Source organism: Mesocricetus auratus, unplaced genomic scaffold (genome assembly GCF_017639785.1).
Source record: "Mesocricetus auratus isolate SY011 unplaced genomic scaffold, BCM_Maur_2.0 Super-Scaffold_100029, whole genome shotgun sequence".
Classification (NCBI taxonomy): domain Eukaryota; kingdom Metazoa; phylum Chordata; class Mammalia; order Rodentia; family Cricetidae; genus Mesocricetus; species Mesocricetus auratus.
In genome coordinates, this window is record NW_024429210.1 from 19,725,685 (window position 1) to 19,750,833 (window position 25,149).

The window sequence follows — 25,149 nt, forward strand, 5'->3', positions numbered from 1 at the left end:
AAGGAACAAACTACTGACTCGTGGGATATTACTTTAACAAATCTCTAAATAACTGTACCAAGAAAAGCCAACATTTTATCATCCCATACACTCCATATGGAGAAGTCAGGTGGTTGCCAGGGCAGGTGGAAGTGGAAACGGCTGGGAAGGGGATGGAGGGATCCTTATGGAGGTGTGTCTCTCACCCTCGATGACACCACTCTGGATGTCACGTGAGCCTTATGAGAAGTTACTACCAGGGCAAAGTAGACAAAGGGAACTGTATTTCTTACAGTTGTATAGTGGCATCTTGCTTTGCCAAAGAAATTGTGGTGGTGGCCACACCCTTTGGCTGTGGTTTCAGGTCCAGACTTGACCCACTATAAGGTAGACAAGGGGCGGACTTTTGTTTTCTTGGGTTTCCAGAGAGCATCAGAAGGACAGAGACTGCATTTTCTGGAGCAGAAGACCGAGGTGGTCACATTTATCTGTGTAAGTGCTTCCCTAATAAATACCTAATTATCATTTATCTTGGGTCTGGTGGACTCATTTAAACCCTGCCTTCAGTTGCATGCCAGGCTACAAATACTGTAGGTAAAAAGGCTTACCTGAAAAGCAGCGGGGTATGGTGGTTTGTAGTCCTGGTACCTGGGAGGCTGAGGCAGAAGGATACCGAGGTCAGAAAAGCCTGGGCAATTACCGACATCCTGCTACAAGCAAACAAGCCTGTGTGTTTCTCAACAGTGTACTTGTGAGTCTTTGCTGTTACCTTGGTCTTATGTACACAATACAGGGCAAAGCAATAGAAAAGTATTGGTGGGAAAAAAATTCCAATTTTGAATTGGAATATAAGCTCAAGCTATTTTTTTTTCTTTTAGCTAAGGCCTAGCGCCATCAATGAGTGTTCTTCAAACTCAGATTCTGGCTTTGTTTGTAAGGCTACTTCCCAGCCTAAGGGTTTCTTAGACAAGCAGCTCCTTACCTTTCCAGATAGGGAGAAAGCTACCAACCAATTCCTAAGGCTGTATCGAAAATCATACTATATATATGAAATCCCAACATTTCCCACCATACAGCTTTCCTGAATGCCCATTTGTTTTCGAATTACCAGGAATGACCTATGTTCTAAAAGGGGGAAGCAATAGGGGCAGTATAGCTTTGCATGGCCTAAAATATCTGTTATCCCTTGCTCTTTTTCAGAAAACATTTACCTACCCCTATGTTAGGGGCCCAAGGCTAAAACAAGCTATGAAATATGAAATTTGTATGTGTTATCATGCAACACTCCTATTCATTCTTTATTTGCTACAGCTTTCAAAGCCAGGTGTGACACACACACACACACACACACACACACACACACACACACACACACACACACACACAGGAAATGTAACAAAGGAACCCAGACTCATCATACAATGCTTTCTGTTTGTTATTTCTTCCCTTGCGATTTCTCTAAGAGGCACGCACTCACATGGGAGAAAAAAATATCCATTAGGCTAGATTTAAAAGCATTTAATGACATAGCATATATTTAACAGACAGGGCAAAAGTTGAGAGGTACAGGTCGTACGATGGAGCACCAGGCCTGAGCGACCACTCTCTGTCCAGGCTCAGACTCTGGAGTTCATTCTTGTCAATGCCATTTTGATTGTGCAGTAAGATGAAAATTTGTCATTACAATAGTTACAGTGACAGAGAAATGCACACTATGTATCAAAGAGCAAGGTAATGAAGCAAATTATAACAGTGTGGCCACGCACAAGCAAGTAACCATTAGAGTAACATTACTTTGTCCAGTAAATGCTTCGGTTCCACTTACACACTTACCAATGATTTAAAGGGTTTATTATACATCTAGTTTATTATACTTTGTTCTAGAATTATCTCAAACATACAATATAATGTATTTCAGAAAAAAAGATTGAAATTACAGATTATTTAAAACCTTATCAGTTTTCTATTCCTTCTCGTATACTGACATTCTGAACTGTCACAGCAATTGATGCAGAAAAGCCGCACGTCATGTGTTAGTAAGTGATGCCAGGTACAAACGGTTTGGCCTGTAGGTTTACATGGAGCTGCACTATGGCTGCAGCAAGAGACCCTAATACACAATCTGTTTAATAAGGTTATACCCATCGTGGGCACTTGTAATAGTCAAGACTCAGGGTAACCACTGAAGTGAATGGAGAATAGTGTCAGGAAATCGGTCCATCGTCTCTGAAGAGCACAGGAAATATTGTGTAAGCACCGCTGCCTTGCAAACCAACAGCATCAGAGGCGGGTTATTTCCAACACAGCCTCACAAAATTGAGGAACAGTTTAAATATTGAGATCTAATCTATATAATTTCATTAAAAAAAATCTGGCCTTCCCTCTGTACCTCAAACATTTGTAACTTGGAGATAAAGTGTTTAGGCATGTTTCCCCCACCCTCAGAAATACTCTATAAATTAAAAAATTTATTTTTAAAAAAAGAAGGAAAAAAATCAACTACATGGAGGAACGTTAGGCACAGAGTAATGTGTTGGTCTGAGCTGCATGCTGGACTCTCACTGAAAAGGTAAGAGAAGGGCAGGAGGAGAGGGAAGTTTACTTCTTCTTGCCAAAAAGGCTGAAGCGCTTCTCTTTGTCTTTCTCTTTATCCTTCTCCCTCTTGCCAGGACTTGACTCGCTGGTGATGGTGACAACGCTGGTGGGTAAGGTCTGCGCCCGGCTGGATGCTGGCGTGCTCTGGGTGCTGGCAGACATGTCATGTTTGTCAGAGGAGATGGCGGTAGAGATGGCCTGGATCCATGTGTTCATTTCCTCCTAGACAGAGGGAGGGGCACAGGAAGACTTGATTAAGAGGGTGGACTTGAGGTGCCTCTAAGTAGGTTTAGTGTTCCTATATGAATCTCTGCTTTCTCAGCACCCACGAGTGGATATGGCTCAGCCTCTGAGATGAGCTCAGTGCCATGGTACCCACGGCCACTCTGGGGTATATTCCTACACACCTATAGGAGCTAGAAGACTACTCTCAGGCTGTAAGACATCATTCTCACCCTAGAAAGTACTCCCCCTTCCTCCCTTAAACACAGAAACATTTTTTTCATTTATGTTTGTGCATGCATGTGTATTGTGCGCACGTGCATGCATGCAATAGTTTTTCAGAGTTGGTTCTCTCTTATATAAATTAAGTAGGTCCTGGGGATTGAACTCAAGTCATTGAGCTTGGTGGCAGGCCCTTTACCATCCAAGACATCTTACAGGACCCTCCCTTTCTTTCCTAGAGTATCTCTCTTGGTAGAAGGGGCCTTTCACACTGAAATTGTTGCATAGTAGTGGAGTACAGTGCAGAGGTGCCATGACAGACACTCTGTCCTGAGACACCTCACAGGGCCTTGTCCCACAAGGAGCAGCAGGCAAGGTCTTGGCTCTTAGGCTCCAGCGATCTAGTAATGTTGCACTAGCTTTCCTCCCTTGGTGGGGGACAGCGAGATGCCATTTGCTGCTTTAGCCCAGTGTTAGTGACTGTGGAGACCAGACAGACATCCCTCAAACACTTCCATGCTCTTCAGTATCTGAGAAAACGAAACTAAGTAGTAACTTACGTCATCTTTGGCTTGGAAGAGGTACTCGTTGCCATCATTTAGTCTGTAATTTCAAGAAAATGACATTTTACAATTGTGTAGGTAACAATTTCATGTTAGAAAGTTAAAAAAATAAGTTCCCCTATCTAGTTTGAGTTACAGGCAGGTCATGGGCCTTACTTCAGAAATGTCAATAGAGCCCATGCACCACTGACTGACAGGCCTGGGAATAGCCTTCTGATCATTAGGAATTCATATATAGAGGCCAGACAGTGATGGCATACACCTTCAGTCCCAGCACTTGGGAGGCAGAGGCAGGTGGATCTCTGTGAGTTTGAAGCCAGTCTGGTCTACATGGTGAGTTCCAGGACAGCCTCCAAAGGTACACAGAGAAACCCTGTCTCAAAAAACAAAAACAAAACAAAACAAAACAAAACAAAAAAAGGGTCACACATTCACCAGATCAACCCAATATGCACAGGGAATCTGGTCTTCAATCCAACAGAAGGACCAAAAAAGCCCAACCACAGGAAGGCTTGGCTTTGTTATTGAAAACACCACTTGTGCTCTGAAATGTTGATCAGAAAGGAATTCAAAAGAAAATTCTTCAACAATAGTGAGTTCTCTTAAAATTCTAGCTTCTAGATTTGTGTCTCTCACATATGCAAATTCTAAAGTTGACCAACTGACATGAAAAGGTCTCCTAGATTTTTCTTATGGAAACGAAAGCAGCCAGGCCTGGGAAGCCATCAGCAGTACATAGCGAAGTTTGGCACTGGGAGTGCAGCCCTAGAAACTGACTGAGGTCCAAGGAGGGTGTGCTGAGAGAGAACAGTTAAGGGGTCAGGCTGACTGGGACTCTTGTGACAAAATGTCTGCCTCTATGGTCCAAAGACCCTGATAAGACTCCTCAGGAGAGCCATGTAAACTCTAACTGTAACCCCCTAGTGCCATCCTTGGCCCAGACCAACTAAGATGCAACTTGTCGGATCCCAGAGGAATAGAGCAATCAGCAGCAAACAAAGTAACTAGCCAGCAAGATGCTTTACTTTTGCACTAGAAACGATATTTTAAAAATCTTTGTGTACCCACTCGGCAGTGGTGGTGCACGCCTTTAATCCCAGCACTCGGGAGGCAGAGTCAGGTGGATCTCTGTGAGTTCGAGGCCAGCCTGGTCTACAGAGTGGGTGCCAGGTCAGCCTCCAAAGCTACACAGAGAAACCCTGTTAGGAAAAAATAACAACAACAACAAAAGAAGAAGAAGGGGGAGGAGGAGGAGGAGCAGGAGGAGGAGAGGAAGAAGAAGAAGACCTGAGTGCGAGTGCACTCACGCAGGTCAACAGGAAACCTGCATGAGTCCTTCCCTGCCGTCTATGTGGGCTCTGAGGAGAGAATTGGTGTAGTCAGGCTTGACCAACCAAATAGTTTGCCTGTTTCCAAACACAAAGTGAATGGGGTGTGGGTACGTCTTGAGGTGTCTTCCACAAGGAGACATTTAGAAGCAGGAATGGGGAGGATGGTCTGCCTTGCCCAAGTACTTCCTGTTTGTCTCCTCAGGCTCTGGGATTACTTACAGCACCTTTCTCTGGAGCAAACAATGGCAATTCCTGAGTCTGCACAAGCCAGAAAGTCTCAAAATGGTTTTTAAAGCTTCCATTATGAAGTGAGATGCTTTAAAAGGCCCCCAGCAGTACCAGGGAACAGAATACTCCAGGCCACGAAATGAAGGCTTCTTTTCCCGAGTCCAGTTGAGCACAGGAAAGTGCTGCTTTGGTCTCACCAGGCTGTGTGCAGCCTGGGTGCTCACCTTCTTAGGGACTGAGAATGACGGGAGAAGCACACCCACACAGTGCTTTTGTGGGAACACCAACCCCGATGTGACAGCGCTCACCTTAGCTTGAACACATGCTTCTTCTTCTTGTAGTCAAGGGCCACTTCACAGACAGCCTCTTTCAAACTCACAGGGACCTCACTGTGGTAGGGGATGCCAGAAGCAGCACTCTTGGCGTCTTTATAGAAGCCCATTTCTTGGTTATTTATGACACAATAGACATTGTGCCAGGACCTGAGTGAGTGTGGTAGAGAAAGAAAGACCAAGGTTTTATGTCTCATACATGAAAATGATCTTCCCATGTGTGCTTTTGTTAAAAGCCTTTCTATACTGAATTGATAGGGAATAATCCTCAACCTCCCTTGCCCCCATACAGCCTCTTTGGGGCACAGCACATGTAGCTCAATTGCAGCTTGGAAGGACCACAGCTCTATGCATTAGGGGCCATGCAAGGTGCCATTTCGTCACATACTGCAGCTGTTCACTGATGCCCAGGGACACAGACAGGTTCCTTATTGTCAGGCCCAACCTCCCTCCCCCAGACTTAGTGCCATTCTTTCTGCAGCTCAGCCACTGACTGGTATTTATGGCATCTTTGGGGGAGTTAGACAAAGGTATGCCCAGTGGTATGGCACACCCACTGTTAGAATGTTACAGATCTTAGATGACAGAAGCCCTTGCATAGTAGATGTCTTACATGCATGTACACAGTAGTCTTAGACATTGGTTTAGAGTTAGATATGACTTCATCTCAGCTTTGCCATTTACTAGATACCTTAAAAAGTATGCTTTTTATAATCTGTCAGAGCCCCGGCTTCCTCATCAGCTAAATAATGAAATTAGAGATTGGTAGGAGATATGGTCATGTGAAGACTGACTCATGGAGAAATGATGAGCGTGGGTGAATGCTAAATCCCACAAGAGTCATTTCACTTCAGGAAGCCTGTTTAGCCTTACTCCAATAGGCCCCTCCTCAGGAAGAGCCACAGGCCCCATTCCTGCCATGTTCTCTTCTTCTCCCCAGAGAGCAATCAGGAGAGCACAGAGCTCTGGAACTTTTGAGTACAAACCCTGCATGAGCCTGGGCCACCTCTGCAAGGGTGACTGCCCTTCCCACTTCACGTGCACTGCCTTTACCTGCTCGAGGCCTTCTTATTGTGGGCCTCCCATTCGTGCTTCCGATTGAGGAAGCCTTCCATCTGGGCTGCTGGTGGCTCTTGTGTCCTGGCTGGCAGGGTGGCAGCACTCTGGGCCGGAAGTGCAGATTTGGCCTTTCGGTCAGAGGTGGGAGAGGGAACGGGACTGGACTCTTTGGAGCTTGTCCTCTGCTCTGCAGCACCGTTGACCATTTCACTTGTGTCCATGGTTTCTGTCATCTAGGGACATCGGAGAGGCCATTCAGCTAACCCCAAGAGCAAGGGATGACCACATACGCTCTGACTCGCACACGTGGCTGTGTATAAATGCCTGGCACAGATGGAGTCAGTACAGTAAAACCATTGCACACCCCGCAAAGCCAGCTGGACACCAAGGACATTAGAAGGTGGGAATGGATTAATGCCGCCCGCTTGCGGGGAAATGAGAAAAGCGAAATGCCAGTATGAGTTTTACTGCACTCTACTCCTCTGATCACTCCATTTTCTCTAACATGGCTCAGATCATCTCCTCTTACAGTTACTTTAAAACACAAAGACAATGGTAACAATCACACATATTGAATATGAGAGAGGATGTTATACAGCAGCCACCTTACAACCAAGGGTATCGCCAGAAGGACTGAGGTAGAAGCAAAGGGCATTCACAAACATATGGAGAGACTCCTATCAGAGCCACACAGCATTCCGCCAGATGCAACAAGGAAACACCGCTGGTTTCTGAAAGAGGCTCCCAGGTTCTTCTCTCCCACCCCTCCAAATATCACCATAAACACATGCAGAAATTAGGACAACAGTCATGCAGTTCATATCTATCAACCCCGTTAGACTTTGGAACTTAAGAGCTGGAAGGAAATGAGGCAAGTCAACAAATGCCAACTGAACCACATCTGCCCAAGTTGAATCGTGAGTGGGTTGTAGTTTTTGTTAAAGGAGCTGGAAAGCCAATCACAGTCACTCAACACCACACAGCTATTTACCCCCAAACAAAGACAGAACCAGGGCTTTCCCATCACAGGTGGTTGATCACGGTGCCTTGCTGCACTGAGACGAGAGTCCAGAGACAGCCAGGCTTCCAGCGGCTCTGACCCTTCTGTCTGGAGACGTCTTCAGGAGCGTTCCTTCCCAAGCTCACTTAAATTGTAACCCACACGGTTTTTCGGCTTTGGAAATGTAGTGGTGTCTTGATTCATTATCGTTTTCGGCCTGTGTACCATCAACTGTGTACCATCAACTGTAGCAGCCTCTGGCTGATATACCCAGGGCATGGATTAGCAAGTTACTAAAGCTGGGTGTGGCTGACGCTTTAGTAGATTACAGACAACCTGCACCCCTCATACACAGACAAACATGGAGGTATCAGTGGCACAGTCATTAGCTATAATCTCCCACCACTGCTGCCCAGAGTCAGAGTGACACCCAATTAGCAGCAACCTTGGCAGTTTAAGAGGCAAACTGGCCACCACCACTTGGATATTCAGATCTGTCAACTCTCTTGCTTAGGTCTTATCTAGATTCATGTACCCAGTGCTTCATTTTTAGATAAAGCTAATTATCTGGGAAAATGATAATGAAAACTTGACAAAAGGGCAGGGAATTATAAACTTAATCAAACTATCGAAATTAGCATCAAGGTTTAGGGTTATTACCAGAGACTACACAATCTTAAGGTTGTTTTGATTAAAATTCTCTATCCTCATACCAGTATGGATGAGAGTGGGGGGCTGAGTGCTTAGTTAGCCTGGCTTTGCAAGCAACAGCCTGCAGGAGTGGTATGAGCAATAGGCTATAACATTTTCTCCCTCCTCTTTTCATTTAATTCTTAAGACAGTGTCTTGCTATATTGCCCAGGATGGGTTCAAACTCCCAATCCTCCAGCCTGAGCCTCGCCAGTAGCTGGGACTACAGGTATATTCCATTACATCTGACTTCTCTTTTCACTGTTAAGGGTAAGTTGCAGGAGGGGAAACCAAGACAAAACCCAAGTCAAAAGAATGTTGAGTGGATCTTGTGTTAACACATCTCTTCTGGTGAGAGCTCAGGAAACTCATGTAGGAAGCAAGTGTGAGTGGGTGTGGAAGACCTGAGACAGGTGTGAGTGCAGAGAAACACGGGTTAGTTACATACAGACACCAGGTTAAAAAAATTTAGTGCTGCAGCTTTGACTTGAAAATCACTAGTGGCAATAACTTGGGTGGGCAGGTTTATCCTAAAGGGTTGTCATTTATCAGAGTTGGTCACATCTCAAGGTAGGTGAAGACAAGTCTCTTCTAATGGCAATTCTGCAGCAAAAATTTTTTCTTTGGAGTTAGAAGGGAAGAGAAAAACCCCAAACCAATATGCAGAGATAATTAATGTTTATGCAAATGAATGATTCACTAACCAAGGAAACAATGAAAGTAAAAGGAACGAAAATGAATTTTAATGGACATGTGCTTTAAGCATGCCAACAGACAACACACCACCAGAGACAAACATCAAAAGCAAATCATAGTGCTGTGATCAAACAATGGTACATGTGACCCCCCCCATCCCACCCCCCTATGTTGTTGCTTCTCTTTAGCAATTAGTTCAGAGTGCTTCTGTGGCCAGGCACATCCGAGACACTTAAATCAGGAAGTGAACATGAATGCAACGTGACAACTAGTAGCACAGGAACACCTGATTGGTTTAAAGTATAGGAAGCAACAGCATTTCCAAGTTCATTAACATGAGTCTCTGCATCATCACCCAAAAGAATGAAATTGCGTCTCCTTCTTCCAATAAAATCCAATTGTTAATTAAAAATAGACAAAAATAGGCATGAGAGCAATGCTAAAGTTTCATAGCAATCTTGTCTGTGTGCTTATGTGGGTTTTGTCTTTTGAATTAAAAAAGCATTAAAATTTGGTATCAGTCTGGATGATACAAAATTTAAACACACACACACAGAAACGTTATATATATATGCATATGTATATACATATATGATCAGTGACATAATATGATTTGGGGCCACAAAGACTTAGTCAGGAGAACCTAGTGACCAAATAAACTATAGTTTTTTTTTTCTAAAATAAATTTGGATGTGCTCTAAGGCAGAGACCCAATAATGATGCATACTAGCCCACAATATAAGAAGCTTGGTGTCTATCTAGATACCTATCTACAGTTTCAGGTAGATAGATATGCACATAGAGATTAGGAAAAACAAACAAGATGCTATATGACGTTATCCTGACAAAAGAAAAAAATGCATCATGAAATGAAAAGACAAATTAGACTTAGCTCATGGAAAACACATACCAAACAGGGTTCTAACACATCTAAATATGGCAAATAAGCAAGGGAGTGTCTTGCAAGGCTTTGGTGTAATGTGGGTTTTGCTGTGGTTTTGAGCAGAACCAGGAAATCACTTTCACCAGCTTTTACTCCTAAGAAAAAGGATTTCTGTTAGAATGTTTTCACTCCCTGCTAGTGGCCTGACACATGCCAACCTGAAGACTTCTTATGAGAGAACTCCACAAAGAATCTTAAGAAAAAGAAAGAGTCCTAAGATTCACTGGAGGCAGACAAAAGAGTTTTTGTCTACAGAGACAATGAAGTAACTCTCTAGGGCCAAGACGCCTCTCCGAGTGCTCCTAGGCATGGGCCATTGAGTGTACCGTTCAAGTAATCAGGATGAACCAAATGGCTTTTGTTCCATTTGCTTAAAAAATTAAAACATAGTTTTGACACCCTGAAGTCTCTGATTGAATAGAGGCCTGACGACTAGTAGGCAGGCCTCTGAAATGTGCGGAGAGCTGCTGGCACCTGCCTTGACCTAAGTCTGGCAGCGGTGACACTGACCAAGACAGAGCTGGTGGCAGCAGTCAGGCTGGCTGTAACATTGTGCACAGAGGCCTATAGTTCTAGGTCGAGAACTTGGCAGAAAAGAGAGCGTTTGAACAAAGCAATAAATGACTTGAGGGTCTCAGAACATTTGGGGTCCCGCACCTAAAATTTAAACAGCTTCCCAACAAGATCACTCAGCTTCTTTTCTGTCCTTTCAATGCATTCTCCATGGAATGTTACAGAATGACTGCAGGCATAAACAATCTAGTAGTGAACTTCTGCTTCCTTACACATCATCTTTCCTAGTTAACGAACTACTGTAGGTTAATAATACTTGTAAATAACATAGCACCTGTGGCAGAGAACTGTGCCCTGTTAGTTTAACTTGGATGTGTTGTACCTGTTAGAATCTAGTTTCTTCATTAGGCTGTAATTTAATTTCAGTTATGCATGTAAAATCTTTATAAAGTAAAAAGCTCACAATAAATAAACAAAAATAAGTATGCTGCTTTGAGGCAATGAGAATCCAAATAAACAAATTAAATGCAAACAAATGTGAAACCAAGGAAGACTATGAATTAACTAAAAATTTTAACACTTTGGGTGACATGGAAGCCAAAAGGTCATCACCAACAGGGTGTGGGAAGAGTGGTTCTTGACAAACGGTAGTGAGCTTCACAGTCCAGACCACGAATGGTCACTGGCTGTCCGTCTGCTATTAAAGTTTTTGTAGTTTTGGTACGTTTGAGAGCGGTAACTAACCCGTGGAGATCCCTGTTCAGCTGGCAAACCATTCTGGGAAACTTGGTCTCCTTTTGAAGTATCCCTGTTAGGGTGAGATTGGGGGAGAAAGAGGGAAAGGAGGGGAGGGGAGCAGAAAGAAGGGAAGAAAAACAAACAAGTGTAAGCAGCTTTTGTTCACACAGGGCTATGCTGTTACCCTGGCACTTTTAGACAGATGCCTTCAGAAACACCCTGTCCCCACCCCCACCATGTTAACTCCACTACAGACGTCTTTATGGAGCTTAGAAGCCATCAATAGTCCCTTTGAAATGGAACATCAGTTCTCCCTATCATGGTGTCTCTATCTAGTGAGTCACACGGAAAAGCATGAACGAGTATACCGGGGCATCCTCTACATCGCACTCAGCTGTGTGCTTGTTCTTAAGCTAAGTGTTCATCTGCTACTTAGGATGTTTACATGGATTCTAAGTAGTATACATGAAATAACAGGAAGGATATGCGGCCTGGATCCACAAGGCAATAGAGCAGATGCTCTGCAATCTCCCTTGTCACTGAAATCAATGTTCTGGGCCCTCACACTCAAAGTGCCTCACCATTGCTGGGACGCAGCCTCCTCTGAAACCTTTGTGCCTGGCTCCGGAGAAGGTGGCCGTCTCTTTCTTTCTTCTTCCTCTTGCTGTCTGCGCACTTCCAGTAGCTCCAACTAAGGAAGAACAGGGTGCTGTTTATCATGGCTAAGGCCCTTGTTGCTTTTGAAGAGGAGTGTAGAAACCTGGGAAACTCCAAATGCAATGGCAGTGTGTTCATGCACATTGTGGCTACAATCTAAAACTTCAAGGCACAGAGGAGGGCAGTCTATCCCAGCTGGAAAAGTCTTTGGTGCGGTTGTATGCCCTCTGGGAGTAGGGATTCTATTTCAAAATTTAACTCTGCAGCTTTTAACTATGTTGAGGAGGAAAAGCTGCGGGACTTCCCATGAAGTCTCAATAAAAACCCAGCACAGACCCACAAAAACTTTCAAGGAAACAATTTGTATTGTAGTAGAGAAGCAGGGAAAAAAGAAATTAAAGCCACAAAACAGTCTACCTGAAACGAATCCATTCTACAAGCAATAAAGAATTCTGTTTTGACACACATTGACTACCCAGAAGAATTCAAGTCAGAGTCCATTCTTTATGAGTATGAAAGTTTCGGAAGAAGAAAGATCAATACCCAAGTTCTATAGTAAGAAAAGCTTCCGTTGGCAGAAAAGGTGATCTGGGACGGAGATGATTTAACAGTGATCTACCATCAAGATCCGGTCTGCTGTCCATTTAAAAACTGGAACCCACACAAATAGGTAAAGCACTGTGCCCAACAGGCCGAGGTGACTTACTGTTGTCAGCCTTTCCAGGGCAGAGAATCTCTCATCCCAGGTTGCTGCAGACTTTTCAAATGCCTCGTGACGCTTGATGAGTTTCTCCACTTCATCCACACTCTGGCCAATTTCGCGGCTGGATAGGTACGGCTCCTGTCCAAGCAGCCAAGCCTCAGCCACACTGGCATCTCTTGAAAACTGATGAACCTCCAAAACTGCACAGGGAACCAAGAGTAAGTGTGTGTGGACCACAGGGCCACATGGCAGCAGTCCTGAGATAGCCAGCTTATCATCTATGCCCCAGATTTCTCAAAACCTGCAAACAAAATCCTCAATAACAGAATGGTCCAAAACAGGATATCTGAGGGCTCTGGGCCCAACTGGGTCTTCTACATACTTTTAGTTTCTACTAAGAGTCTACAATATATAGGGATGAGCCTGGACTACAAGGACAGAGCCTAAAGCATCAACACAGAATGTCAGAATATAGTAAATAAAGCTTGAATTGAGCCACTTCTAATGCTCAAGTCACTGTACATTTTAAATCCAGTGAGGGCTCATAGTTCCAGGCAAATGGGAATTACACACACACACACACACACACACACACACACACACACACACACACACACACACACACACACACCCCTACCTACTGGGGGGTATTATTTTAATATTTACTTTATTTTTTGAAACAGAGTCTGTTTTTGGAAATTGTTAGGTAGACTAGGCTAGCCTTGAACTCACAGAGAACCATATGCCTCCACCTTCCAAATGCTGGTATTAAAGACACACACCACTACACCCTGCATACTTTTATTCTTTGTGTGTGTGTGTTCTTTTGAGTATAAGTGCCCACAGAAGCTGGAGATGCTAGCTACCCTGCAGCTTGAGTTATTACAGAGGGCGTGAGTCTGACATGGGTGCTGGGAACTAAACCAGGTCCTCTAAAGAGTAACAAGTGCTTTTAACCACTGAACCATCCCTGCACCCACCCCCAAGAACTTCTTAAAAACAGTAGCCAGTGAGCAATAATATATGGAGAAACATTTAAAACTTTAAAATCATTAAGTAATATCACGTTAATTAAAGCAAAAAAAAAAATCATATGCTTTTCACGGATACCCAAGAACAGCAGAAAGATAAATGAAGTATGTATGTCCTTACTCAGTCTTAACCACTCCCATCGGTCTTCCCACTTGTCAATCATTTCTTTTCTTTTTTCTGTCAACTGCAGTAATTTTTCCTTGATCTGCACAAAAAACAAGGACATTAATAAAACACTGCAATCTTTTGGCTTTCCCCTTGATGATCACTTTGTACAAGAAAATTTATTTTCCCCTAAGGTAAGAAGTATCAGCTTAACTGTATGTTTTATGTCTTGGGAGTGGAGAGAAAACACATGTAGTTTTTCAGAAGGGGTGGGAGTTCTATTTAAAGCTGCTTGTAGCACACTATGTTTTGCCTCTCTAGACTTTGGGGATCCTGGAAATTAACAATTATGAAGAGAAGGGCAACTAATACTAGCAAAGCCTTGGCTTCCTGTGAAGGATGCTACACAAAGGATAGCAGTACCACCATCCTAACCAGAACCTGCGGCCATTCACCAAGGAGGCCCAACACGACACAAGTGTAACCCTAACAGCGCTGACTGAGGAGTCCACTGGCTGGTGCTACACCTGAGATGCTCAAAAATTATCTCTGGCTAAACGATTTGGGGCCTACAGTCTCACACACTCTACATGATAGAATAACTTTCAAAATTTATACAAAGTAGTGCATTTATTTGCACATGTGTAATAGACCCTGTTGAAGTAGGTCTTGTATAGAACACAATTACAGAATGAATAACTCAGAAAAAAATTCCAACTACAATGGACACGTGGACTTGACTGTTGTCATTCCTTAATACAGTACAATCATTTACCCTGTGTTAGGTATTGCATGGGATCCAGAGATGTTTTCAAGTTATGAATAAAACCTATGGCATTTTACCTAAGGTATCTAACAATCTTTGGATTCTAGTATTCACAGAGGTCCTGTAACCAATCCCTGTAGATTCTGAGAGACAATTACAAAGACACAGTGCAAAGTAAAATCATTTTATACCCCCAAACCGACTGAGTTCATATTATGTTCCAAAGCAAAACAAATCCTACCTCCTCAGAAGCATAGTGTTTCCTTGCCAGCAGGGATTTCCCAAGTTCAATGCAAGTTGTGAAACTGTCATTACGAGCATCAATTTCAGCTTTGATGCCTTGGTGATTATTCATTAACAATTCAACAGATGACACATCCCTATAAGAGAGCAACATCTTCTTTAAGAGGCTGAGCTCCTTAAATAAACATGTAGACTTTAAAACACATAATCAAAAGGAAACTGACAGCCTAACTGTCCCTTTAGGGCTTATTCACAGACCTCACACTCAGTGATGCTGAACTTGGAACCTGCTAGCTCCGTAACACTCAAAAGCAGGCATCTTCAAACACATAACAAGTCAAATGTTGGGCTTCCCTTCATATCTTTACCTTTAAACACAGCACTGGCAAACGCTCCATCAAGAAGGCACAAAGGCAGTTAATTGTAACAAAAAAACAGCTGAGAGTGGATGCCTTTGAGAATAAAGAAGTAGAAAGCCAGATGTGGAAGAAAGTACACACCTATAATCCCAGCACTTAGGAGGCTAAAGCAAGAGACTTTGAGGTTTGAGGCCACCTTGGCCATAGAGTGAGATTCTGTTTCAACAAAGCAAAACAAAACAGAAGACAAGGAAAACACCCAGGCATGGTGATGTGTACCTGTAATTCCAGAGGTAGAGATAGGAAAGTTCAAAGCCAGCCTGAGTGAATGCAGTTAGCAAATACATGAGGTACAGTCTCAAAAACAAAACAAACTTAAGCCTAGGACACCAACTACTTGGGAGGCTGGAGCAGCAGGAATGCAGTTCAAGGCCTAACAATTCAGTGAGAGCTTGTTTCAAAAAGCAGGGGAGGGTTAGGTAAGGGAAGATAACAGCTGACGCAATTCCCCAGGGAGTGCTTTCCCAGCAGTGTACATGTGTAGACATCCTGGGGCAGGGGGCACAGACGCTTAACAAATCAAAAACTAATTTTGTCATAAGACCTTCTCATGGATCAAAATCAACAGAGCTCGGCCAAGAATACAGTTGCTTCTTGAGACACAGCTAAGCACTTCAGTCATCATGCACTTTACTTCTGTCACTGCAGGAGCTGGCCATAGAAGCCCTTTCTCTAGTCTCCTATTAAACTTCATTGCTTTGAATAAAAGCATAAAGGGAAGACACAAATCATTTCAGGATACTTTTGAAGCAAATGTCAAGGGTGAACAACACCTCTGTAATATACATGGAGACAAACTGACTTTTAATATGTCAAAGACACAGAAAAACAACTCACAAAAGCCTGAGTGAAAAGGCCTGGGTGAGTGTGCAACACAAAGGTGAGGGTGAGAATCTGGGCGGTGAGCTTCGCCCACCCACAGTTCACTGTTCCCTAGCAACCATGTGTGGCACACAACGGCGCACTCTTTCTCAACATCCACACCTCAGAGGCTAGGAGCCTTACCGTGGTTTCTCCTGGGCCTCGATCTGCCGGATGACATCTTCCATCCAGAGCATGAGGTCACGCACCATGCTGAAGAAGCGGAACTTGTCTCCCGTGTCCACCAGCCGCACCCTGCGACCCTCACAAGCATCCAGCAGGGCCTTCCAGGCTTCCAGGACCTCATTCTCACGCTTCTGGATGTCATCCGCCTTGTCCCCCGCGTACGCTGCCTGGAGGCGGGCTGCATCTTCTTGTAGCTGCCTCACCTGTGAAGCCACAGGAAGAAAAACCGGTGTCACTATGACCTTACCTATCACCCATTCCCTTCCTTGACTACTGTTTCACATAAACAGCAATGGGAGACAGCATTCGTTTGTTGGCCTGTGCCTCTTGACAAGCTCTTGTTTCACTGAGTAGAGCCAAGTCACAAAACCTCAAACCTACAGAGTTACGTTACTAAGTACTGTTCAAATAATGAAACAAATGAACTGTACAGGAGCACAGACAGGATAGCTGAGGAAAGGTTCCCCACAGATATCCTGGGACATAAAGACATTGCTTTGTGGGGACACATCTAGGTATATTCCTTGACTGGCCAGGTGTGGCAGCATATACCTATAATTCCCAAACTTGAAGTAGATGCAGGAGGATCAGGAGCAAGGTCACCCTCAGCTATATAGTGAATTCCAGGCCAGCCTGGACTACATAAGACCCTAACTTACAAGGGGTGGGTGGGGGGAACCTGTCGGCAGATGGCTTAGCAGGTAAAGGCCCATGCCATGATGACCTGAGTTTTAATGCCCCCCCCCCCACAAAATGGTAGAAGGAAGGGACCAACTTTAGAGTTGTCATTTGACCTACACATGTACAGCTGAGGTATGCATACCTCCACAACACACAAAATATTGTTTTAAAAGTTTGGACAGCCAAGCGGTGGTGGCGCATGCCTTTAATCCCAGCACTAGGGAGGCAGAGGCAGGCAAATCTCTTTGAGTTGGAGACCAGCCTGGTCTACAAGAGCTAGTTCCAGGACAGCTTCCGAAGTAATAGAGAAACCCTGTCTCGAAAAAAACTAAAGAAAAAAAGTTTGGACAGTATTTGTAACACTCTTTCTGTGCCAAAAAGGTGAGAAACAGACTATCACTTCAGCTAATGGTGGGGGTTTGCCATTGTAATAGAAACCAGTGACCATACCTCCCTTCCCTCCTTTCTTTCTTTGTGACAGTCTCTCTATGTAGCCTTGGTTATCCTGACACTCACCAAGTAACCAAGCTGGCCTTAAACTCACAGAGATTTACCCGCCTCTGCCTCCCTAATACTGGCACTAAATGTGTGTGCTACCACACCTGTTGACTATCTTATACTTAGGAGTACATTTTCACTACACTGTGTATGAGACACTTAACATATTAGCAGTATCATACATTGAGACACAAGTCCAACATTTTCTGGAGATAAAATTATGTGACCAAAGTCTACAGATAATAGTTCTGGGTGAGCCTGGGTAAGAAGTAGCTGGAAAAATGGCAGATAAGGACCTTCCAGGGACAATGGAATGAGGATACCCGATGCTGTGACTTGGGAGAAGGGTAGACGATGACCCTTAACTGTACAAAAGGACTTTATGTGGTGGCAAGAACATGAAATTTCTGAAAAAAAAAAAAAAGGTACACGGAAGAATCAATGGGATTTGGTTTACACATCTGAAGGCATTAGGTGTAATGATTTCACTAGACCCAAGATAAATGATAAATGGGTGCTTATTGGGGAACAATAACACAGAAAGATATAAAGAACCCCAGCGAGCACTTCTCTGCCCTTCCTACCAGATCAGCAGACCCAAGAGAAAAGACCTGGACAAGCGAGACCACCCTCTTTCCACTTCAGTCTGCCTGAAGCCACACCCAAGGGGGTGTGACCACCGTTATAGGTTCACAGACAATACACTGCTACACACATCTATGGTACTTTGGGAAATAGTCTCCAATACTGAACTACTTCTAAGGTATGTATCTCAGACTATCATGAGCAAGTTTGTAGGAAATTACTTGAAAATCAATAGTCTTGAAATGAGGTGGGAGAAGCTTAGCACAGTGACAATTCACACAGCAATTAAGCACTCAAGACCACTACCGTATTGACTGTCCCATCCCACTGCTGTGCCCCCATGTGGGATGGGCACAGAGGCAGGTCAAGGCAGCACAGGGGAACACAGCCAAGCCAGACTAGGAGCCTGTGCCAAGGGCCTTCCGCTTTGTACTGGTTTGGAGGGGGAGTGTTCGCAGGGGGCTCACACATCTTTTATGGCTCTAAATTGCTTCCTCAGTGATGTGACGAGGTAGGTGCAATCCAGCAGGCTTGAGGGAGCTGGGTTTTGTCCCGTGGGTATTAAGCCCCACCATTCTCATGAGGCAAAGAGATTTAAATAAAAACAGGAAACCACTTTCACCATCTCTTAAGCCTCCTATTGTTCTAAAGTAAATAATGCAGAAGAAAGACATGTTTTCTGATTGTCTCTAGGTTATCTCAAAAGTGCTCCTTAGCGTTTGTTATATGACTGGGACAGTGTCAGATTTTACTGTAGGGCTTATGTTTTACAAGACTTGTTTCAATCCTTAAAGAATCAGGAAACTAAAGCGCAGAGAGGTAAGTTAACTCCAGTCACAGAAAGTGGCAGAACCAAGAATCTAATGGAGGTCAGAAGATAATGCCAGTCACGAGGATCCCTCCACAGAACAAGCCAGAGTACTGGAGCATGGTGAGGATGATGATACTCAACCGAATGGAAACAAATATAAAACAGCCATTTATCAATGGCTTGAGATGTATCACTTTGTCTGCTAAACTAAAAAGTTAATGAAAATAATAAATGCAGAAAAATAAACTTGCATTATTCAAATAAAAAAAGTATAGATTTTTTTCTTGGGATGGTTGGTGAAAAAAAATGAAGTATTTTTTTCCAAGAGATCCTAATGGTCATGTTAACATAATAGAAACTTGTATTCAGGCCTATTAATTTGCAAATGCTTATATGTGCCTCTACTAATTTAAACACCAGCATTTTCAACTAACAATACTTGCAAGTACGACAAATTCAAAACTGTACAAACTTCAGAGCTTTCCTATGGCAGAGTGTGTGTATACGTGTTTAATTTGGGTAGTCATTTCAGGTATGTTCTGAGTAGCTGTGGGATGCACAAAGATAATCTGCACTGGGCAGCTCCACCCACCTGAGTGCCCAGAGCCTGGATGTCATGCTCAAAGGTGGTGTGCATTCTCTGTAGGGTCTCCACAGTGTTCTGATCTCTTCCAAGCTCCTCAGGGAGTTTCTTGTGTTTGTCCTGGATGCGGCCAAAGATCTCCTTGGCATCATGATAAAACTTATGCAGTTCATAGGAGGCAGCAAGAATCTGTGTTCTCGTGTCAATGAGCTCCAGAAGGTCAGCCCAGGCTTCATTGAGACCATCTTTCCACTCAGCAATGGTGGCAGCATCTGAATGTCCAGAGTTGATGAGGTCATCTGCCATATGATTGACTGTATCCACACGCTCCTGCCCAATGTTTCCTGTATCTCGAGCAAATTCTCGGAACCGTTCTTGTAACATCTGAAACGGGGTGCACATAAAGAAATCGCTGAGACCGCTGCTTTTATACCCATCACATGAATGCTGTTGCAAAGAGATGGCCAAGTGGGAGGCACAAGTTGACATGCAAGCCCTAGGAGCCACAGGGCTCCTGCAGAGCCCATCTTGTCTCCTGGGGAGAGGTAACCCAACCCATGACAAAGTCACTTGACAAAAGCACCAAGCTGAAACCATGCCTGTGACCTCTGTGAGCTGAACTTTCCTTGCCACCACCCACTGCACGCCACTCACTCTGCCCCAAGTACTTGCCGTGACATGCTCATAGTCCTGTCCCAACTCATGGGACCCGGCGACCACTTCCCTCTCAGCAATCCACTGTTCCAGGTCGTCAACCTCCCTGTTGAGCTGGAATAGTCTGTGCCTCTCGTCAAGCTTTCCTCTCCTTTCTTCAGCAAGGTCCTTCAGGCCGGCGTACAGCTTATCCACTTTTGACTGCCGCATGCTAATACGCTCACTGAAAAAGAGGACTAGCAGTGAGGAAAGGACCTCATGACTTCTTCCAGAGAAAAACAAATTGGTGAAGATAATGTTACAACAAATTTCTCCAAAGAAGCTTGTGTTTAACCTGTTTTGTCTAAAAAGTAAAATTCTGAATGACCTCAATTTCAAATGATGAATAACGAATAGGGAAACCAAACACAGCAATTAAGGGCAAAGGCTACCCTGAATACAACAACTGCATTGCCAGTTCTGGAGTCACAATTTTTGCTTATCTTTTTCATTACAAAACGCTAATGCAAAATGTTAGAACCATCTTCTATTGCCAGAAGGCACACACTGTCTGTCCATCCACTGGGTTCTTCTCTGGGCTATGTGCTCTCCCTGCTTGCAGAGCTGCCTCTGGCTGCTCCTGTTTGCTCAGTCACAAGAACAGTGAGGAGACTGGATCCCAGTCCTAGAATTCCTCACTAGAATTCCATCTCACAATAGGAGATCAGGAACCAGGATCACTGCTGTTCTTTCTTGGGAATAGGACATGAACCCCTTAAGGACCTCACCTTTCCCAACCTGCCTTGCATTGGATAAACAAATATACAAAGCTAATTCCTGTTCCTTCTTAGTCCTGAAAGGCAGTTCCTGAGAAGGCCCGATGGACTGCCTAGTTAACACAGCAACAAAAGAACACATACCCTTACTTGTTTCCACTCTGGTGGCCAGGGTAATCACTGTGCAAAAGTTAGGAAGTGCTACCATTTTATGTCCCAGGTCTAGGCATTCTTGTCTCTCAGTTCTCTTAAATCATTGTTCCCAAACTGACTTTTTAAATTTTAGACAGGGTCTCTTTATATAATCCTGGCTAGCCTATAACTGGCTATATAAACCAGGCTGGCCTTAAACTCAGAGGTCTAACTGCCTCCCAAATTCTGATATTAAAGGTGTGCACCATAACTGCTGACCTAAACTGGATGACTTTTTCAATCCATGTATGTACTTAATCGCCTCTATCTGTAAGTCAAACCTAACAATCTTTCAACCAGGCCTTGGCCAGTATGAGCTATTTAACCCACAGAAGCAACTTCTCAGTGTAACAATTTACCTTTTTTATCCACCATAAGTTTTGGGTCAATGACTCATTTTACCCACTACTTTATGATGAACACTGCCATTTTCTTTCAGGGCAGGTTAGTAAGACACCTTCACTGAAGAATCAATAGCCTGCATGGCCTCATTCTCAAAGTGTCACTCACCTTTCGGGATGGCTATCAGCCACCAAGGCCCGGCTAGTCTTGGAGAGCTGGTGCACTGTCTCCGCATAGTCCTCAACAGCTTGTTCCAAAATCTGATGCTTTTTCAACATGGAGACAGCACTCTGCTCATCCTGGGAAGAAACAGACTGTCAGAACCACAGCCAGACAATGCCTGGGGGACAAGTTAACGGCAGGGCAGGGCAGGGCAGAAGAAGGATCATCAGAAACAAAAAGCCAGTATGATATGGCCATGAACACAGACACATTTGAGAGCATTATCAGGGACTAAAGGAGGCCTCTGCAAAGGGAAACATGCAGTGTGGCCCCCAGGAGCCCCCTAAGGTAGAGGGGAGCTTAGGTAAGTCTATCATATCTCAGCTAGCTAAAAACCCAAGCCTGTCAAGTGTGTGTAGGACAGTATTCTTCAACAACCTTAAAGTATGTTGGATAGCCTGGGCAATGCTATAAATGATTTTAGAAGACTTTTGTTAAAAAAGCAAATGGGCTAGGCATGGTGGGAAATCCCAACACTTGAGAGGCAGAGCCAGGTGTATCTCTGGGAGTTCAACACTAGCAGCCAGGGCTACATAGTGAAGCCCTGTCTTAAACAAAAGATTAAAAAGGAAAAAAATATAGTCAGACATAGCAAAATCTACTTGTAATCAGCCTATAGCATGAGTTCGAAGTCAGTCTGGGCTACATATTAAGTTCTAGGCTTGCATGTGTTACATATTTAGCCTTTGTACCAGACTTCAAGGGAAACAACAGTCAGATTTTTGATGCCTTTCTTTACTTCGTAGCACCTAGAGGCAGCAGGTGAAATGTGCCTTTGAGCGGCTAGCAGGTCTGAGTAGGGCACTCTTGTGAGGCACACACCCCACACCCTCTCATGGGAGTTGGGAAGCTTCTCTCACCTTGGCTTTTTCCTCAGACATCATGTACAGTTCTTGCTCACTCATCCAAGCCTCTGCCTCAGCTGCATCAAAGTAGTATTGCTGGGCCTTGTGTGCCTCCTCGAGCCGTCTGTGGCGCTTCTCCGTCTCCTCGATGAGGAGGCCCCACAGCTGCTTCAGGTCAGCAAGCCTCTGCCTGATAGCCTCAGCGTTGAGGCTGCTGCTGTCTGTGATGATGTTTTGACTCCTCTCAAAGATGTCATCAATACGAGGCTGGTGTCCTTGGATTTCTTTCTGGAGTGTCTGTGCAGAAGAGGAAAGAATAGTTTTGCTAAACGGCCATGGTCTGGTATTTACTTCGAACTCACAATTTCCTCTGCCGTATAAGTCAGTCACTTACCAGACACAACTAACCCAGACAGAAACACTTACCTGATTTTTCTTTATTAACAGCTGCACGGTTTGAAGGTTATGGCCATGATCTGTGGAAGTTGCCAAAGGCATCCTCTCACCAACCCATAGCTAGAAAGATTGAAAATAAGCAGTGGTCACCACCATGTGGGAACACAAACAAACGGCCCAAGTCAGAGGACAAGGATGGCAAAGAAGATTCGGGGGAAGCGCCCAATCTTTCTTCAGAGGGCTGCCAGGCACACAACTGTTTCCTCTTGGATCTGAGGCAGGGTTAGTCTTGCAAACTTACTTCACCCTTGATGTTGGGCACACTGTGAACCCCGTGGTTTGTTTAAGTCCTATTCTATTGGCATTACAACCCTGGAACATTTCTAGAACACCAGAAAGAGAGCTGCATTTGCATGTGGGGGGACAAATCTCTAGAACATGGAGGATGGGGCTATGAGGGTTCAGGTCATTGGCATGGGCTGAGGTAAAGTAAAAGAAGAGCAGCCATTAGCTTCTGAACAGGTGAGGGCTACTTACAATTTCGTCCTCCACATCCCTGTTGAACTGATGGATCTCTTTGGATGCTAGCAGATTATGCTTCCTCTCATTCAAGGGCTCTAGAAGCTCCATGAACTTGGTCTGCACGGTGAGGCGCTTGCTGTCCACCTCATCGGTGCTCTTCCCCTCCTGACTCAGTGCCTGGGCTTGGCTCTGGAGCTCCTCGATCTCCTTCTTCCGCACTTCCATCTGGTTTTCCAGCATCTAAGGGATAAGACTGCATCAGAGCCAGACTCCATCTGGACTTTGTTCTGGGCACTGGCTAAACACAAGGCTGAAATGAAGACTACACAGCAGAGAGGCCAAGGAAGAGAGCACCAGTGAGTGCCCCAGCTCACCAGCTAATGCTTAATTAAAACATCCCTCCGGGACTTTAAGCTTGAAGAAGCATTAGAGCTACTCAGGAACTCAGGGAAAAGCAAGCCAGGGAGAACCTGTTACTTCTGCCTGTACAGAAGTCAGTCTCTCTAACAGGAGAACATTCTTGAGACTCTAGTTCTTTCTGGCTAGAAAATAATGTTACCTTCATTTCTTCAACCCAGAGCTCAGACTAGAATTACGCGAGGTAGTGAGGGAACACAACAGCCACTCCCTGAAAGAAATGAGCAAAAGTGGAGGCAAGGGTATTCTCTGAGGAGCCACCACGCATGTCAGGGAAGTGGCACCGGAAGGTAACTATAACCATCCCAGGCAGAGGCTGCACTACAATTAAACACCACCTGCCTAAATTCATGAGTGCACAGTAACCCCAAGAGCAAAGTGGCCAACCACGTAGCAAATGGGCGAATGTCTCTTTGCATGAAAAAACCAGGCTCGGGCTTGTCAGTGACTGGTTTTAAGCAAAACTGCCAGGCTTAGGACAGATCAAATGCTGCAAACTTAGCAGAGGAACTGCTGGAAAATTTGACCACTCCTACCTTGAAAAGAAAATAGTGTAGTTATGCGTGGTGGTGCACACTTTTAATATCAGCACTCAGGTAGATCTCTGAGTTTGAGACCAGCCTAGTCTACATAGTGAGTTTAAGGGCTAGGGATCTGTCTCAAATCCAAACCAACAACCACACCACTACAAACCAAACCAAACAACTAACCCCAAAACCAAAAGGGTGTGTATGCACATTTGTGGCCATGTTATTTTTTGTGCGTATTACACATGCAGACAAGTAGACAAGTATGGGTGATATTCTCAGGAATGCCATCCAACTTCTTTGGAACAAGGTCTTGCTGGCCTGGAGCTGACCAATCAGGTTGGACTAGCTGGTCTGTTTCTGCCTCCCTAGCACCAAGATTACAAGCACATCTTTAGGCTCATAAGGCAAACAACTTTGCTGAGTTATCTCCTCAGACTATACCACTGGTACATGTGTGTTTGTGTACAACATGTGTGTCTGTGTACCACGTGCATGTGGGAGTCATAAGAAGATGCCAGATCCCCTGGAACTGGAGTTACAGACAGCTGTGAGCCACCGTGTGGGCATCAGGGATTGAACCCAGGCCCTCTGGAAGATCAGCTGGTGTTCTTCACAGCTGAGCCATCTCTCCAGTCCCTCATGATATACTTTTAATACAAATGTTTTCTCATTAATTTAGGATAAATTCATCTGCTCTCAGAACCACCTATCATGATATAAAAACCACCTATCATGATATAAAAAGCCTTTCATTTCTTTTACCATCTACTGAGGAGATAGTGAACAATTCAGAGTAGATAGCAAATAGTTCCTTCTGTTCAACCACCAATCTATTTAAGACACTATACAGAATGACAAATCTGACTATTTTCATAAAGATAAGTAACCACTGAACGATAGCACTCATCAATAAGATCTAAAAGGAAGTATTCCCATACATAGACACCCAAAGCTTTCCTAACTCCAGTCTTTCCAGTGGGAGAGCCACTGCTGTCAGGGTAAGCACTTCTACGGGAGGGAAAGCCTTTCTCAG

The 25,149-nt window shown here is 44.3% G+C and overlaps 1 protein-coding gene across 6 annotated transcripts in view; it reads right to left on the reverse strand.

Annotated features, from left to right (window-relative positions):
• Positions 1-1,482: 1,482 nt before the first annotated feature.
• Positions 1,483-25,149, reverse strand: part of Sptbn1 (spectrin beta, non-erythrocytic 1) — a 160,411-nt gene continuing 136,744 nt past the window's right edge. For 4 of the 6 annotated variants that reach the window (XM_005070338.4, XM_013113587.3, XM_013113588.3 and 1 more), the window contains 16 exons: positions 23,185-23,409; positions 22,678-22,767; positions 22,267-22,548; positions 21,353-21,483; positions 19,914-20,118; positions 19,251-19,625; positions 16,042-16,286; positions 14,616-14,754; positions 13,624-13,708; positions 12,475-12,671; positions 11,693-11,802; positions 11,118-11,181; positions 6,526-6,764; positions 5,449-5,622; positions 3,579-3,621; positions 1,483-2,796 (listed from right to left, as the gene is read on the reverse strand). In XM_005070338.4, coding sequence (XP_005070395.1) covers positions 2,578-2,796; positions 3,579-3,621; positions 5,449-5,622; positions 6,526-6,764; positions 11,118-11,181; positions 11,693-11,802; positions 12,475-12,671; positions 13,624-13,708; positions 14,616-14,754; positions 16,042-16,286; positions 19,251-19,625; positions 19,914-20,118; positions 21,353-21,483; positions 22,267-22,548; positions 22,678-22,767; positions 23,185-23,409 — 2,823 coding nt within the window. In that variant the 3' untranslated portion in view covers positions 1,483-2,577. Of the gene's footprint in view, positions 2,797-3,578; positions 3,622-5,448; positions 5,623-6,525; positions 6,765-8,942; positions 9,759-10,909; positions 11,182-11,692; positions 11,803-12,474; positions 12,672-13,623; positions 13,709-14,615; positions 14,755-16,041; positions 16,287-19,250; positions 19,626-19,913; positions 20,119-21,352; positions 21,484-22,266; positions 22,549-22,677; positions 22,768-23,184; positions 23,410-25,149 lie in introns of those variants that run through there. The other 2 variants (XM_040733246.1, XM_005070339.4) reach the window with 2 other exon arrangements.